Source organism: Leguminivora glycinivorella, chromosome Z (genome assembly GCF_023078275.1).
Source record: "Leguminivora glycinivorella isolate SPB_JAAS2020 chromosome Z, LegGlyc_1.1, whole genome shotgun sequence".
NCBI lineage: Eukaryota > Metazoa > Arthropoda > Insecta > Lepidoptera > Tortricidae > Leguminivora > Leguminivora glycinivorella.
This window is the reverse complement of record NC_062998.1, coordinates 32,194,285-32,211,604: the sequence shown is the minus strand read 5'-3', so window position 1 is coordinate 32,211,604 and position 17,320 is coordinate 32,194,285. Positions and strand designations below refer to the sequence as shown.

At 38.0% G+C, this 17,320-nt stretch overlaps 1 protein-coding gene across 1 annotated transcript in view; it reads right to left on the bottom strand.

The window, feature by feature from the left end:
• Positions 1 to 17,320, bottom strand: part of LOC125241703 (kalirin-like) — a 129,160-nt gene that overhangs the window by 102,082 nt on the left and 9,758 nt on the right. Inside the window, 3 exon segments of the mRNA XM_048150300.1 lie at positions 15,890 to 16,059; positions 16,325 to 16,516; positions 16,901 to 17,221. Of these exon segments, the coding sequence (XP_048006257.1) occupies positions 15,890 to 16,059; positions 16,325 to 16,516; positions 16,901 to 17,221 (683 nt within the window).

Below are 17,320 nucleotides of genomic sequence, written 5' to 3'. Positions count from 1 at the left end.
CTCATCACACAAATAAATGCCCTTACCGGGATTCGAACCCAGGATCGCGGCTTAGCAGGCAGGGTCACTACCGACCACGCCAGACCGGTCGTCAATAAATAAGAACGAAGAAAAAAATAAAGAAGAAGAAGTCAATGTTAATATTCAAGCTTCTACAAAAAGGACTAAAACTTTACAAATTGACATGAAATCAATGAAGTAAAATTAGAAAATAACTGTTAAAGAAAGCTGAGGGAGAAAAGACAGCTCTTTTCAGTCCATGCTATAGGTTAGAATATAACGAACAAGGGACAAACTGTCTCAAGTGCATATCAATCGAGTTGGTCAAGAGGATACTTATGATTGTAAGCCGTGGGGGCGAGAACGGAACCCGGGCTCTGGTCGCGTCCTCCGTCGCCGGCACGACGGAAGCGCCGATTGTGAGACAATTTAAATCGTTCGCCAGACCCATCGCCCATTGTTGGCAACTTCCCGACCTCATTCACGCCCTATCATCTAATCATTTTCACAGATAAAAATCAATAACTGTAAGCCGGCTGGCGTTTGGAATTATGTTTCCGAAAGTTATTTACAGCTTTATTCATAAACGCATTACAAGCCATAATTAACTAATAATCGTCCGTCTTTACTTATAATATTGAATTCTGTATTTGTGAGAAAGGGATACAATATAATTTTGATTTGTCTGATTCAGATCCGTAAGTGTTTATATAAATAAGAGAGAGATCTATTAAATGATGTATTATCTAGCGTCTGCCAGTTTGTGCTTTTACCTTATACATATTTTTTAATACAGTTGCTCAAAAAGTGCCCGTTTTTTGACTGTTTAGCGTGCGAGAAGTTGGTTTTTACGCACTAGTACGTAAAAAGTATACGTTCCATTTTACGACTACTTACCGAGTTGTTTTAATATTAGTCTAGTTTACTAAGACGGAATAAAACTATAAACATACTATTAAGGCATATTTAAAACATTGATGTTTCCTATGTATTGTTTACTTTTAGTCATATTATACATAATTTATAAAATGGTTTATATTTTGAAAAAATAGGTCACAATGAGTCGTGTAAACAGAATGGAACGAAACGCGTCTTCTGTCAAAAGAGTTGTCTCTTAATGCAAGCACGTTCAAAAACCTTAATATGTTACGCGATTTGTCATAATTATTTAATGTTATTTGCAATATATCGAGGCATAAATGGGTCGATTAAATTAAAATATTAGTATACATTGAACAATCGTCCCAAATCGTAAATGTTTATGTTTTTATGGTACCCAATGAAATAAATTATGGTGGATGAATAGCAAAATCGAAAATATGCCCGCAAGTTTAAAAGCTTCAAAAATACGCCTTTGAATTGTCAAATATACTGCGTCAATGTCAATGCGAAAATTCGGAGTTCGGATTCTTTTATTTCGTTGTAGTAGTGTTTTTCGCAACTGTATTAAAAAACGTCGTTCGTCACACGTGCGAGAATGTCATTCTTGACATACTTCTCGCACTTATAACGAAATGTACTATTTTGCACGCCACATATTTTATTAAACAATAACATGTCAACTATTACAATTTGTTAGATAATATTAAGTTTAGACATAAATAATTGAGCAAGGATATAGGTATGTACTTTGCATATAAAAACAACTTGAGTGTAAGTAGAAAAACACCGCCTGGCCTTATGATTCACACAGCCGCATAAAAATACAATACTGTGTACAAACACAATACCTTGTGTATACATAATTTTAAGAGAATGAAGTAAAATAATAGGACAAGAAGATATTGTTTCTGGGTACATCACAAAGTATTGGCGTCACCTTACAAGTGGACGAATAGCGGACAGGATAAAAGTAAGAATAAACCCTAAATTAACTAAGCAGCACCTGCCTTTAAGTTTCCAGGGAACTCTGCTAATTCTGACAAGCAACCGAACTTAGGGCTCATTTAAACGACGCACGAACTCGCATGTGACTTTAGATGTTGCGGATTTTTGAGGTTACATACAATCCTCACACTAATCAAATAATGAAAGATGCACCGTGTAAATAGGTCCTTAAGGATATTAATAGTTATTTGTTATACAAGGGGGCAAAGTTGTATTTTAACGCCGAGTGTGGAATTGAAAAACGAGCAAGTGAATGGATTCTATAGTTGAACCACGAGCGAAGCGAGTGCTTTGAGAATAAAATCCTGAACTTGCGAGTTTTTTAACACACGAGAAGTAAAATACATTTGCACCCGAGTGTAACACAAAACTTTTCCCCTCACTATAGCGAGGAAACTACAACGCAAAAAATGCGTTTATCACTGCTTCCAGTAGTTCCACAAGTGGTAAATCATCTTTATTACTAGATTCACCTACTTTTATCAATTTTAAAGCAGTTAATTTGACTTTATTCAAGGTCAAATTACTTTACCCACTAGTGGATAAAATGCGTTTTTACCCGTTCGTATTAAAGGACAAAACACGTGTTTCCGAGCTAGTGAGGGGAAAAATATTTTAATATTATTTCATCACACCTCTAAAAGGGGGTTATATTATATTACATTTCCTCGAAAGTCACCAGCAAACATTCACATTATGCCAGTTTTCTCAATAATAATTAAGCAAAAAAAATGTCCATATCCCGATTTATTCATTTATAAATAAGCTTCCATTGCTAGTGACCAGAGTATTAATGGACACGACAACATAAAAAAACATATAGATGAAAAAGTTATAGCATTTTTTTTATAATCTCGATTATTCATAAACGATCGCGTATAAACTCAGTTTCCGAAGACGTCAAATTTTTATGATATTGATGTAACGGATTATCTGATCGTTAAAAAATATTAATCCACATTACTAGTAATCTGCGAGTAAAACTACAGTAATTATATTTCATATCCTGCTCATAAAAATATACCGTAACTTTTACAATTTATTGTTACTAGTAATCATTATATCGCAAAAACATACATCAATCACATTGGTGAAAAAATATGGCAAAGACAGCAATGCACTTTAATACAATGTAAATGCTCACGGGAAAGCCTAGGTATAATAGAGTGAATGTTAACTTGATCGAATTAAGTTTGGCGCCAAGTGACGAATGATAAGTGGGCCACTGGGACCGATCGCGTTCGCGGATGCGCGTCTCTCCGCGGTGTTCGCCGCGCGCGGACTGGGAGCCGCTCGGGAGGCGAGCACGCGACGCGACGATCTACTCGACCGAAACAAGTGCAAGGAAAACTATGTGCTGCTTAATAAAATGTGAAAATAAGTGTAGCTAGCTTTTATCGATTGTTGTTATTTCATATTTACATAATATTCAACAGTAATTATATTTGAAATTATTATTTAAAGCTAATAATTATGAGACAATCATATTATGTACTTACTGCTTATTATGAATAATACCATCCATACTAAAATTATGAATGGGATAGTGTGTGTGTCTGTTTCTTTATCCGTTTTCCACGGCAAAACGGATTGACGTGATTTTTTTAAATGAACATAATTGAAGGGATGGAGAGACTGGAGAGTGATATCAGGCTACTAACCTGCTAACCCCATAGTAAATCAAATCACGTAGGTACTCAGCAATATATCACGCACACATGATTTAAAAGAAGGTTAACAAAATATTATACCAGATAAACATATAATTATAATAATGAAAACCTATTACATGTGTAGTACATATGTGCAAACATTCCGACCACACAAAAACAAAATGATGCTCCCACAGGAGCTCGCTTGTCAACTTCTTTCCTGTTACGGAAAACAAGTTCAAACGGGCTAATTACACGACGCTTATAGATCGGAGATCGATTTATAACCAGTGGCTGTTTCATAAAAATGGAACTGTAGCATAAAAAAAAATCTGTCTTAGTGCCCGTAAGGACTTCTCACAATAATTATCATAATAAGAGTATCAAGAAGCAATTGAATTATTTAATATTTAATTAATTACAAACGACTAGAATTTGCATAAGTAACATTTTCGTCAAGCTGACTGGCAAGATCCTTGGATAGAAGAAAAGTAGATTTCACAATTTTTTTTGCCTTAGGTGATGAACCTACAAAAATTAGAACCAAAAAGTCGTTTAAAAATTGCTTTACAAATTAGCATTTTAAAAATTGTATTTACGTAGAGGTATTTAATGCGAATAGTAGTTATTAACATTTACATGTCAACAGTAGGTACATCGGACTTATCTGAGTTAACTGACATGCAGGATCTTAATAGGATCCAGGTTATATTTATTCACGTTTAAAAGATTTCAAATATGCACTTATCGGCAATTTTGCTCGGCCGCCCGGCCCGGCCCGCGGTCCGGCCAGCGCGTGGGCAAGTTTTTCTCGCGTTGAGCAAGAGACAACGAGTACGCAGCGGAAACCTGACGAGTTCTTAGACCTTATAAGGATTCGTTTTTATATTAATTGAGGTTTAGACGAAACTGCAATACTCGAGGAAAATGCACTCTCGTAAGTCACGAGGACCGGAAAGGTTTATTTCATTTAAAATATCACTACTACTTTAGCAAAGCTATTTATTCAAGGCTGGAGTTGACAAATATGTTTAATTCTATGTCTGTAATTTTAAGCAGCATGTCCTGACATAAATTTGGTGAAAGGCATCCATACATTACGTAACATAATATAACAATTAGAATATAAGATAAATGCTCTGGCAACGTAAAATTCCAACTAAACATACGCGATGTGATTATTGAATGGGATCAAGGCTCAGTCAAAGCGACGGGCGCCACTTCACCTCCCACAATTTTACATTAGAAGTTATATAATTGCCAGCTAACTTATCTGCAACACCGTTTTCAAATACACGAAACAAGCATATAATAGGCAAACAATTTATTTTGTAACATTCATTCTAAATGTAGATATGCAGTATAAAAGCTACTAAAGAGGACACTCGAATGTAAGAACAACTTATCAGCAGTCCCCACTTTCCTATGCGAGATTGTTAGCACAATACGAGCAACTGCGGAGAAGTGATCTATTGTGATAGTTTTCTGCGGAAAATCGCACTGTCCATGCACTACCCCATCTACAGTCTACGAGAAAGTAGGACACGCGGCAATAGCCCGTCGGCACTAACTCTGTTGTGTCTCACTCGAAACTGCTGCATTACTTTGCAGAGATGGAAATGAATTTTGCTCGTTTTATAACAGAGAAATGTATTTAACAGCGACTAATCATGCACACTAAACGCAATGAAAACCAGCTCATCTAAATTTCAAATAATGACACGGAATGCATGTTTTACCAACGAATTACTAAGCTTTTTACCAGAGGTAATTCACGATGAGTCTGTATGGGCATCTTAAATAGGTTTCGAATAATTGCCAGTAGCGTTCACCCGTTAAGGACAACTTTCTTGCACATAAAATAAAATTGTTAAAAAGTCTTAGTGACACTGGGGACATTATAGAATATTCAAATTTTAATGCGTTTTGCTAATTTTTGTCATTAATCATCCATCATACTTTCTATATTGAATGGAGATTTGCGACCGAAAATAACATATAATTATGTTAACAATGTCACGAACGGTAAAGCTGAAATATTTCGACTCTTCAAGACTAGTATACAGTTATTTACGTGCAATAATGACACAAAGTTAAACAAAACAGGGTATCAAATTATTTCCTGTCAATGTTTGTAATCAATCATTGAAAACATTTGTTTATTGCTCGTGTGTGTAAGTGTAAAATCTTCAATGCAATTTTAAGGAGGTACTACTACTATTATAGTGGGGCGGTCGGGACGGTGTAGCGGTCCACCAACACGTCAGCCGCCACCACTGGGCTTGATCGCTTTATTTTCAGTTTATAATTACTATTATAGAATCAAAATTATTACAACAATTTTTGTACAAAAACCGTGCATAATAAAAATGGGTCTGAACTTGGCGAGAAAAGAATGAGATCGGGAAGCATAGTTATTTTCCCACTGCCGCTGTAAAACAAAAGGTGCACGAATGCGCTCGGGTGGGTCGGCTGCAGACAATAACCCTGCGGTTCATTAAAAGTATACAATTTCAACGGACTAGAACTCTTTATTTTTTGCTATTTTCTACAATATAGAAAAATGAGAAATGAAGCCTGAAGTTCATTAAAACAGCGTTCATTCAACGTTCCCTGTTTTGACATACATAATTATGTATATACTCCTAGTGAAGGTGAATCGAGTATTGTATAGAGAATGACTGTCAAAGTAAAATGTGACTGCCACCTCTCAACATTTGAACCAGTTTTGACAATTTGACCCATATCCTTTAAATTATATGTATCTAATATTAATATTAGGGACATCAAACCGAGAGTCAACCAAATGTGTGGCGCCACCTGAACCGTAATAAATGTTTCTTATGCTTCCGAGCAAGTATTATTTCCGAGGTACGTTCATTTAAACTCCGGAGTAAATTGGAAAGCACATATTCAACAAATCAAAAGTAAAATGTCAAGATTTCTATATGCACTTCATGTAGTAAAGTCAAATACAAATTTTGAATGTGCATTATCTGCATACTATGCAAATGCCTACTCATGTCTATGCTACGATGTAGTGCTGTGGGGTGGTTGCACCGAAGTCAAACAACTATTTGTAATGCAAAAAAAGTGTATTCGCGTCCTGGCAAATGTGCGTTTTCCAAATAGTTGTAGTCCATATTTTGTCCAGTATGAACTATTAACATTGCCTTCTATTTGCATACTGCAATGTGCTCTCTTTGTCCTCGAAAATCCCCACTTATTCGAAGTAAAACAAGATAAGCAGAGAACTAGAGAGCAGTACAGAAACAAACTACTGGTCCCGAAATGTAAATTACAAATGTATAAAAATAGCCCACACTACAATTGTATCATTATTATGAATAAGATCCCAAATGAAATTAAGGTGGCTCACCTAGGTTACCCGAAGCTTAGGCTGCGTTAGATGGCGTTAATCTGCAAATTACCAGTCTTATTTTTTTTGTGGAGTCGTACAGGCATTTATATACTTTCAATTATGCTTCGCGAACATTTAATATTAAAATTGACGTATTACAACAAACATTCAACTTCTCATTGTAACGTTAATCCCCTTAATGTAAATAAATTTACTATTTTACACTATTTTTAAGTACCACTCACACATACAAACAGTGTTTTTGTATTCCTTCTAGTCGATAATTTCACGCGGCGACAGCTTGTTTAAATAGCCTTGCGGTAAATACGTGCCATCGCATGATTTGCATGGAAGTACTGGGTTCGAATCCAGGACTTTTTCTCTTTTTTTTTTTTTAATACTACGTCGGTGGCAAACAAGCATACGGTCCGCCTGATGGAAAGCGGTCACCGTAACCTATGGACGCCTGCAACTCGAAGAGTGTCGTATGCGCGTTGCCGCCCCATTAGAAACTTGTACACTCCCCTTTGCTGCGTATGCACAGCAAAAAGGAGTGTACAAGTTCAAAGGAGGGTTTGGGTTGCCGACGACTCAAAGGACAATACACGGAACAAATTAGTTCCGTAAGTCCTCCCGTCGTCAGCACCCCGCACCCTCGTTGAGCTCTGGCAGCCTTACTCACCGGCAGGAACACAACACTATGTGACACTATTTTTTGTTTTATTATTATACATAAATGTACTCGTACAGTAGTTACTGAGCGTTTTCCACAAAAAAGATTAAAAACCTATTACATGGTAATAATTTTTGGGTTCGTCGAACTCAGAATTTCTAACATAATTATCCTAATCTGATATTTTAAAAAATTCCAAAAAGTATAGATAAATTTTAGTTTCTAAACTACGATCCGAATGATTTTTTTTTCTAATTGTTTATTTTGGATGGAGCAAGGGTATTCAAATCGCTTATGAAATCTTAAATTAGTAAATGAAAATGCAATAGTTAACTGAGTAACGTAATGCTTTAAAAACTCAAGTAGACTTTTTTTATCTAAGGAGTGATTTCGATAAAATATTATATTTAGCGAGGGTATTAAAAGTTGTGTTTTATATCTCAACTTAATAAATAGAAAATCAAAATGACAATAAAAAAATCAATATGTTCTCTAAGATAAAATTGATACCTTCGGCTCTCCATTCTTGCTCGGTCAATAAAAAAAACGAAATTTATATCCAAAAAAATTCAAAAAGTTTATAGAATCCTGAGAATCGAACGCACCTTCACGGCGTGACAGACGATTGTTCCCCAACGACGCCATTACATAACACGCTGTTACCGACGAAATTGGGCTATACATATATAATTATTTAAATATAAATAATAATGTCAAATCCATACTAATATTACAAATGGGAAAGGGTGTGTGTCTGTTTGTTTGTCCGTCTTTCACGGCAAAACCGGAGCGACGAATTGACGTGATTATTTAAGGGGATTTAGTTGAAGGGATGGAGAGTGACATAGGCTACTTTTTGTCTCTTTCTTACGCGACCGAAGCCGCGGTCAAAAGCTAGTTTATTATAAATGGGAAAAGCTGGTTACTCTATAATCTGAAGTGGAATAATTCGTTGTTTCACCAAAGATAATGTGTGTTTGTTTGTTTGTCCGTCTTTCATGGCCAAACGGAGCGACGGATTGACATGTTTTTTAAGTGGAGATAGTTGAAGGGATGGAGAGTGACATATGCTACTTTTGTCTCTTTCTAACGCAAGCGAAGCCGCGGGCTAAAGCTAGTACAGCACGCACGGAAGCATGGTCGCGCGATAGACGATAAAATATCAGGCCGTCCCTGTCGCACTATTAGTAAGTGCGATTATAGGGACGGCCAGATGTTTTATCATTTATCGCGTGACCATAATTGCCTGCCTGGACCAGATTATATTGATGATCATTATTATTTGTAACCATTTAGTTAATATTGTCTTCAGTTACCGCGATAGTTACTCATGAAATAAAAACCGGCCAAGAGCGTGTCAGGCCACGCTCAGTATAGGGTTCCGTAGTTTTCCGTATTTTTCTCAAAAACTACAAAACCTATTAAGTTCAAAACAATTTTCCTAGAAAGTGTTTATAAAGTTCTACTTTTGTGATTTTTTTCATATTTTTTAAACATATGGTTCAAAAGTTAGAGGGGGGGGGAACGCACTTTTTTTTCCTTTAGGAGCGATTATTTCCGAAAATATTAATATTATCAAAAAACGATTTTAGTAAACCCTTATTCATTTTTAAATACCTATCCAACAATATATCACACGTTGGGGTTGAAATGAAAAAATATATCAGCCCCCACTTTACATGTAGGGGGGGGGGGGGGGGGTACCCTAATAAAACATTTTTTTTCCATTTTTTATTCTTGCACTTTGTTGGCGTGATTGATATACATATTGGTACCAAATTTCAGCTTTCTAGTGCTAACGGTTTTTTTTTTTTTTTTATTATAAATGGGCTTACTCTTGACCACAGACTAGCCAAAGGCAAAGACGTGGCCTACGATGGAGTGAGCTCGCCCAGAAGATGCCTGTTCACTCTTGATTTGAAGGTTGCCGGGTTATATGAGCTCGGAAATATAGCCGCCGGCAAGGAATTCCACTCCTTGGCAGTGCGCATAAGAAAAGAAGAAGCAAAGCGCTTCGTGCGGATTCGTGGAATATCCACCAAGTAAGGATGGAGACCTGCCGTGCGTCTAAGAGTCCGATGGTAGAATGGGGACGGTGGAATAAGCTCGTGTAGCTCTTACTGAGATTATCCGCGGACGGACGGACGGACGGACGGACGGACGGACGGACGGACGGACGGACGGACGGACGGACGGACAGACAGACATGGCGAAACCATAAGGGTTCCTAGTTGACTACGGAACCCTAAAAACTATGAAAACGGATTAAATCGCGTATAATGAGTTTAAAATTCATCCCGATGTTTCGAACACTTTTACAGCGTTCGTGGTCAACGGGTGACTGAGGAAAAATTACAATGTGCAAAAGCTACCCATATTCTTGTATATAACCATTTAGTTGTTGAAGAAAAACATTCACACAACAATAACATAGGTCAACCAGCTCAGTAAATGCAATACATTACTAATACTATGCCCACACTTTGACCTATGTATAATGTATTATACCAGACGTGTAATATTTTATTTTATCAACAAAGGCATAATAAAGGATTGTATTGTATTTTTGTATGAAAATAAAAAATAGGAAAGCAATATCGTAATAGTCAAATATTCCATTTAAAAAATATATAAAAAAAAATCCAAAAAAAGTTCAAATGATTAAAAAAAACTGCGGGATGGAACTCAGAATCACCTGCTTCATAATCGGTGCATTTGACCAAGACGCCATTTTGATTTACATTAGCAGTGCCGAAATATACGATATGTATCTTTATTGACAAAATGCGTCATTATTTCTGAGTCTGCTTGAGTTAACTAAACCAATATCTTTAATAATTACTTGTCAAGAGCCAAGTGTCACTGATGACAATGTCAATTAAAAATGCGCGAAATATGACGGCTCTGTGTCTGTACACAAAATTTGGCACGCACATTTACGTCAAATTAATAAAAAATTCACATGGATTTGTCCATGATTTCTGTATGAAACAATGTATTTCATTCACTACCGCGACGACGGATAATGTATAGTAGATGTATGCGCATATTTTTATTTAGTTGTAGTGTGCGGTGACTAAATAAATGGTAGATGTTTTTTGTATGGAAAGCGAGCCACCTTAAACAAGAACCCCGACATGTGGTATTTAAAAATAAGCTAAAAAAACTATTAATTAATAAATGTTACTACTCTGTAAAAGATTTTCTTAATGATCACAATTTATAATGTATAACGATTTAACTGCGAAAATTGATATATTTAGGTAGGTAGGTATTTATTCTCAACCAATAGTTAGACTGGATAATTTGATATAATATTCTAATTTATTTAATTTAATTCATTATGCAATTTTAAATGTATTTTGTTATATTTTGTTTTTAACTAGTTGTAAGTATGTTGTGTGCCCTAGCAGGGCGTCATGGACTGACATTTATAATATTACTAGCTGCCCGGCGTACTTCGTATCGCCTTATACTTGGAGGCGCAAAACATGGGGCAAGGCAAAGAAGTGACCATTTTTACTTGAAACAATTAAGTAGCTACATCATTAATTACATTATAGCGTACCTATTTAATATACACATACCCATAGCTGGGCATTAACTCGTTAATCCGTTAATCGTTAATTAACGAAGTTAACATTTCGATTAACGGATTAACTTTTAAGTTAACTCTAAAAAATGTTAACGGACTCGTTAACTTCCGTTAAATTTCTCCGAGTCCATTAATCGTTAATTTAGCAGGGCAGCGCCGCGAAAAACACGCTACTGTAAAAGTCCGAAGTACGGAAAATCCTAGGATTTAACCGGTAAATCCCAGCTTTTACCGATTTTGATCGCCAAAAGCCCAAATATTACCTAAAGAATTGTTGTTCACATGGGTTCGCTTTTACCAACGTTGATTCGATGAATCCTAAGTTTTACCATGGCAACTGTTCTAGATTATACTGTGGTTCTAGTGACAGGGCAGCAAATTCGAGCCCAATTTAAGACCACATTCTCTTCCCTAGCTTCTACCCGGCTTCCGCCTGCTGTGATCTTGCAGCTCTCCTGACACAGTTCTTGGCAGTAGCTCAGGCAATCACTGCCTTCCACATGTAGCCTAGAGTTCAATAGGCTTGCTGTAATTCGGGCTTTTACAGTAATATAATACATTATAGTGGATTACTGATACAACTAAATATATACCTACAGTAAAAATATTTTTTTGTCACGCGTTAACGGATTATCGATTTACTTTAACTTACGTTAAATTTGTTGAAATGTATCGCATTAACGATTAACGAAGTTAACTTTTTTAGTAACGGATTAACGATTATCGAAGTTAAATATTTGATTAACGGTGCCCGGCTATGCACATACCTATTGAAGAGATAAGATGACTTACCTTTTTCCTCTTGTGGCAATCATCCGGTTATTGCGTTGTTTTAGTTACTAACTGTAATACTTTAATTTGCTTTTGAAATCAATTTGGAGGTTTTTTACCATTCATTTAAAATACACCATTTACGCTAGTTTATTCCAACTACAAAAATATACTATTTTTATTTTATCTCAAAACACAAATCACAGCAATAACAGTTGACAACGTCTAATGGCCGCTGTACACATATGGCCAACGGTTCCACCAACCCCCTTGGCCAAGCGTGTAGAGGGCTACTTGGCCGTAAGTTGGCAGTTGGCGCTTGCGCTGGCCGGCCAACCGATTGGTGTCGGTTTTTTGTCCACACATCAAAGGATCTTGGCGCCAATGGCCAACTGCGTTTACACGTTGGCGCTTCATTCAGTTTGTCGTCAGCCGTCAGAAAGGACAGTAGTGAAATATTTACGAAAATAATAAGTTTATCTATGCCAATAATAGTGTTGATTTTAGGAAATAAAATAACCTTGCAAATTTTTAATGTATTGCCTAAAAAAGATAAATGTGCTTATCAGAATATTCAAAAAATTGTTAATATTTCAAATAATTTAATTTTACTACGGGGTTATTATTTTTTAATCAAATTTTGCTGACAACGTAAATGTTCTAGAATTAAATAGCCTTTTCCATTCCACGTCCATCTTTCATGAAGAGCCAATGCCAAGTGATTGGTTCACCAATGTGTAAACAGCGACTCTTATCTTGGCCAAGGGGTTCCACCAAGGGTTGGCGGAACCGTTGGCCACATGTGTACAGCGGCCATAACAGATTTTTTTTGTTTTGACAGCTCATTCTCATTCATTTCATTTCAAGCAATATTTTTTAGCCGCATTACCTGGCCGCTACATATTAAGGTGGATGATACACTGGCTCCGGTTGTGCGATGCGAATCGGAGCCAGTGTGACATCCACCTAATCAACTACTTGTTGCACGATTAGAGTGAGATGGAGCAATAGGTAGAGAAGGACAAACATGTATTGCCTCACTCTATCGCTCTATCTCACTCTAATCGAGCAACCGATCGCCATGTGTGTAGAGATCTTGAGGATTGTGATCGTTTCGGTTTCCTTCGCCTAAGTTTTGCACGGAGCGAATGTAACTATTTATTTGCGATGGTACCGGTTCATCACTACTTTTGTGAAGTATAAAATTAATAGCTGTAACAAACTGTCAGATTTGGTTCGAGTCGGACAGCGGATTTAATTCGCTCCGAACCATATCCGGCCGTCTGTAGAGCACGCGGACCAAATCCGACCGGTCCGGCCCGAACCAAATCTAGCCGTCTGTTACAGCTATTAGAGAAATTTATAAATCTGGCAAGCAATTTGACAATGACAACTTTATAGACTACTCAAAATAGCTGTAACAGACGTGTGCGTTCCGATTTAGTATTATTTCTTATTTCTTTAACGAAATAATTACTAATTTTCACATTATTTTGCCAAGATAAATTAATAAAATCACAATGCGTTTGGAACGCATCCGTCATTAATGTAAGTTTGGAACGCACCTGTCATTAACGTCACGTCATTGTCCAGTTGTCAGGTAGGAACAATTTGTATGGGAAAAAAGAATCACTGTTTTCTAATTATCATCACAATATTTACGTGTTTTTACACTGCCTAAACCTTCTGCGGTCTAATACAAACATTTCAATACCAAAATTACGTAAATCGGTCCAGCCGTTCTCGAGTTTATAGGTAACTAACAAACGCATTTCATTTTTATATATATAGATAGAAGATAGAAGATAACATCTTGACATGACCTTTACAACGAAATAAATGAAATTAAATAAACATGTTAAAGGACAGTTCTAACAGCATTTGTGTCGCTTAACTTCAAACCAGGGTAAATCCATTCTGCTTTAAGGTTGAATATATGGAAAATATCATATGATCTGAAAGATAATCAACCTTATAGCAGAATGGATTCACCCAGTTTTGAAGTTAAGCGACACATTTTACGAATTATGTAAGTATACGTCGAGCCCCGAATAATATGAGTTATGACGTACGATCATTTATAAAACAATGTATTCATATCAGTACATAGCTGACATCCTGCGTCTTTAGATACTCCAAATCAAAGAGAACTAATTTATTTCTCTCGTACATGTACAATTTGTACAACTGTACATAGACAGGGGCAACTGTACATAGATTCGCGGCCCATTCAGTACACGACCTCATACTAATACATTCAATGTCGGCTGGCACGGTGTTTGTTAATGTAGGTAAGAATTAAGAGGCAGCATTTTGTGATTCAAAGGCGCTGCGCTAATAATTTTAACTAGATAAAAAACACATATTCCGATATTGAAAGGCTTAACTATTAGTTCTAGTAAGGACTATTAAATATAATATTAATTAATATTAATGATTATCATCAGTGATCGGGGATTTGGATGCCACACCGCGGGATAACAAGTAGAGACAGTGATATGGATATGCCGTGCGGCCTGTGATAATTTTTCTTATGTCATAGTAGACAAATGATCAGACGGAACGCCTGATGGTAAGCAACTACCAAAGCTCATAAACAATGAGGTTACAAGTAACTAGTCGAAAAATAAACGCAAATCCAATGTAGGTAATAATAAGTATTCGAGTCTCGACCAACATCTTAAGAGACTCTCGCTAGGTGGCTGGATCAAGGACCAGATGCAGAAGGCGGTGATCTTGGACACGGCGCGTATAGTCCGACGGTTCCTCTCTCTGCAGCCCTAACCACCGGCAGCTTGGGCCCTGCCCCGCTGCTGGCGGCACCCTAGGTTAGGTTTTTTATAATGTGTTTATATATTTTGTATTGTTTTGTATGTGGTTTTACTTTTATAATCATACTTATTATAAAATAGCCTAATCTAATCTAAGAAGCAAAGTAAATAAAGAGTATAATATAATAGTAATATACGATCACTGATTATCATATTTTAAGACCATGGTCATACGAAGCGATTATACGTAAACCGCCCAGTCACAATTAAAATCACCGCTTCAAATTATAATAGGCTCCTCGTATGTACAGAAGTACTTGAACAAGTAGTAATTATATTTCGCATTTGGACTCGTATACAAATAAAGTTCCAAATTGTAGTAAAATTCGGCCTGGGTCTTACGAGGATATAAGGAGACTTTTAAAGCCTACAAACATTTACTCCGATATAAAAATACAGTGTGAGCGTCCCCTCGTTCTCCGCTTTGTTTATTTTTAGGGTCCGGAACTCCGGATTTTGCGTGCGTCTTTTGATATATGTAAGGGAGGGAGCACCGCTTTTTAAACATGTATCGATCTTATTAGTCATTCATCAATTCGGTTAGTGTATCTGAAGAAAAACAAACACTTGTCGGTAAACTGATTAAAAACTACTCGATATTTAAAATGTTCTTAATCCGATGAAAAAATATTCCCTATTGAAAAAGAAATTAATGAAGAACAATCGACTTATATCAATCAATGATGAACAGGACGGGCTTTTCAATAAATTTTAGCCCCCAAAGACAAATTTCAAATTCCGGTCCCTATTTATTTGCTAACACGCGCCTCGCTGCCTGGGGGCTGTCGACCGATGCTGCCGCCGCCAATGGACGAGCATTAACTCCGTTAACAAACGTTACCTGAGATCCTACAACAATGCCTCGGTATAAGGCCCGAGTGGACACTCGGTGCAGAGCGTTCGGCGGGGCTTGCGGGAGGGCGGGCTATATCTATGCAGCGTCGACTCAGGACACTTGTATGAGCTTCAATCGTTTGACATGCACGCCGCACATCTCGCCACGTTGCACACACAATATAAGCGTTCACTCAGGCCTTACACTCGCACTGCACGAGGATGCGCCGCGTGCCCTGAGGGCTGCTGTCCGCCTCCTGCACTAGCTGTATTAATAAATGTTACCTGAGATCCTGCAGCAACGCCTCGCCCTGCGCGATGGTGGCAGCACAGGCGTCGAGGCTGGCGGCGCGGTGCTGCGCACACTGTTCGAGCGCGCGCCGCGCTGCCTCGGGGCTGTCGTCCGCGGCGCACATGCCGCCGCCGCTACGGACCGTCTCCAGCCATTGCACGAGCTGCATAAACACATAAGCGTTTAACGTAATCATACTCCTTACTCTGCACATAACACAATGATACTAAGATTTACTAGTCGGGTGCGCACAGAGCAAGCTGCGTTCCGGCGTATTTTCTTCGCGCGGCAAACGGAAAATGTGGACGTGCCCCGGCCGAGAACAAACGCGTGCGCTTCCCCAGTCGGAACATGTCTGCATTGGCAGTTTGCCGCGCCGGAAATCGCCTCGTTTTGCTGCTTACCCTATGTGTGGACAGTTTACATACCTCCTTCTCGTGCGTGTATAGCAGCACAGCCAGGTCGAGCCGGCGGCGGCGGCGGTCGACGCGCGCCGCGAACGCGGCCACGTGCGCTTCGAGCTCACGCGCTACGCCCAGCACCTCCTCGGGGTCGCACTCGCCGGACCGAGCCAGCTCCTCGGCCGCCGCTAGGAGCTTGTCCGCGTTTGTGTATGTGTTCTGTAGGAGTAGATTGCATGTTAATATAGTTTTAGTAGGTCTGTTTGCATCACATCCACATAATTGAGAAGTGAGTCTTTTCCAAGAGGCATATTTTAGAATGCACCAAAGCTTCCTAATAGTAAATGAAATTGATGTATAGATAGGTGGAAGGTTTTTACCCCCGCAAGATTCTTGTCTTGAAAATAATGTCTCAAAAGGAATGTGGAATTTACTACGTAGCTGGAAAATGAAATTAATAATTCTACGCATACGGAGTTGCAAGCAGAACTTAAATTTAAACTTCAAAACAAGTGACCATAAAAATTGATCAACTTATGGTTGATTTTATTATGTTTTGATAGTATTTAAATTTAAATCAATGATTATGTTATGATTACTTACTTGTGCAACATTTTCGAAGTGTTCATGAGATTTTTGATATACTCTAGCTTTATGGAGATTTCTTCCTATACCCGTGTTCTTCTGTAGGAACACTTCGCCATGGTTGGCGAGCCAGTCCAACACTTGTCGGCAGTCTTCTTTGTAGAGTAAGAGCGCTAGTCTCTGGTGCAGTTTGAGCCGGGCCTGGTGGTACCGCGCCTCGAGGGCCCGGTGGTGCCCGAGGATCTGGTGTATGACCGCTAGGACGTGGTTGGCGCCCGAACTGTAGTCGGCGGCTGGGTCGCCGCTACTGCTTCCCGCTGTGCTTACAGTGCCGTCACTCTGTATTAAATAAAATAAAAAAAGAATTGACTTTAGTATAAATATAAGGTATAGTCACATACAATTTCACTCGGTCATCATCGTGTTACTACTGTATTA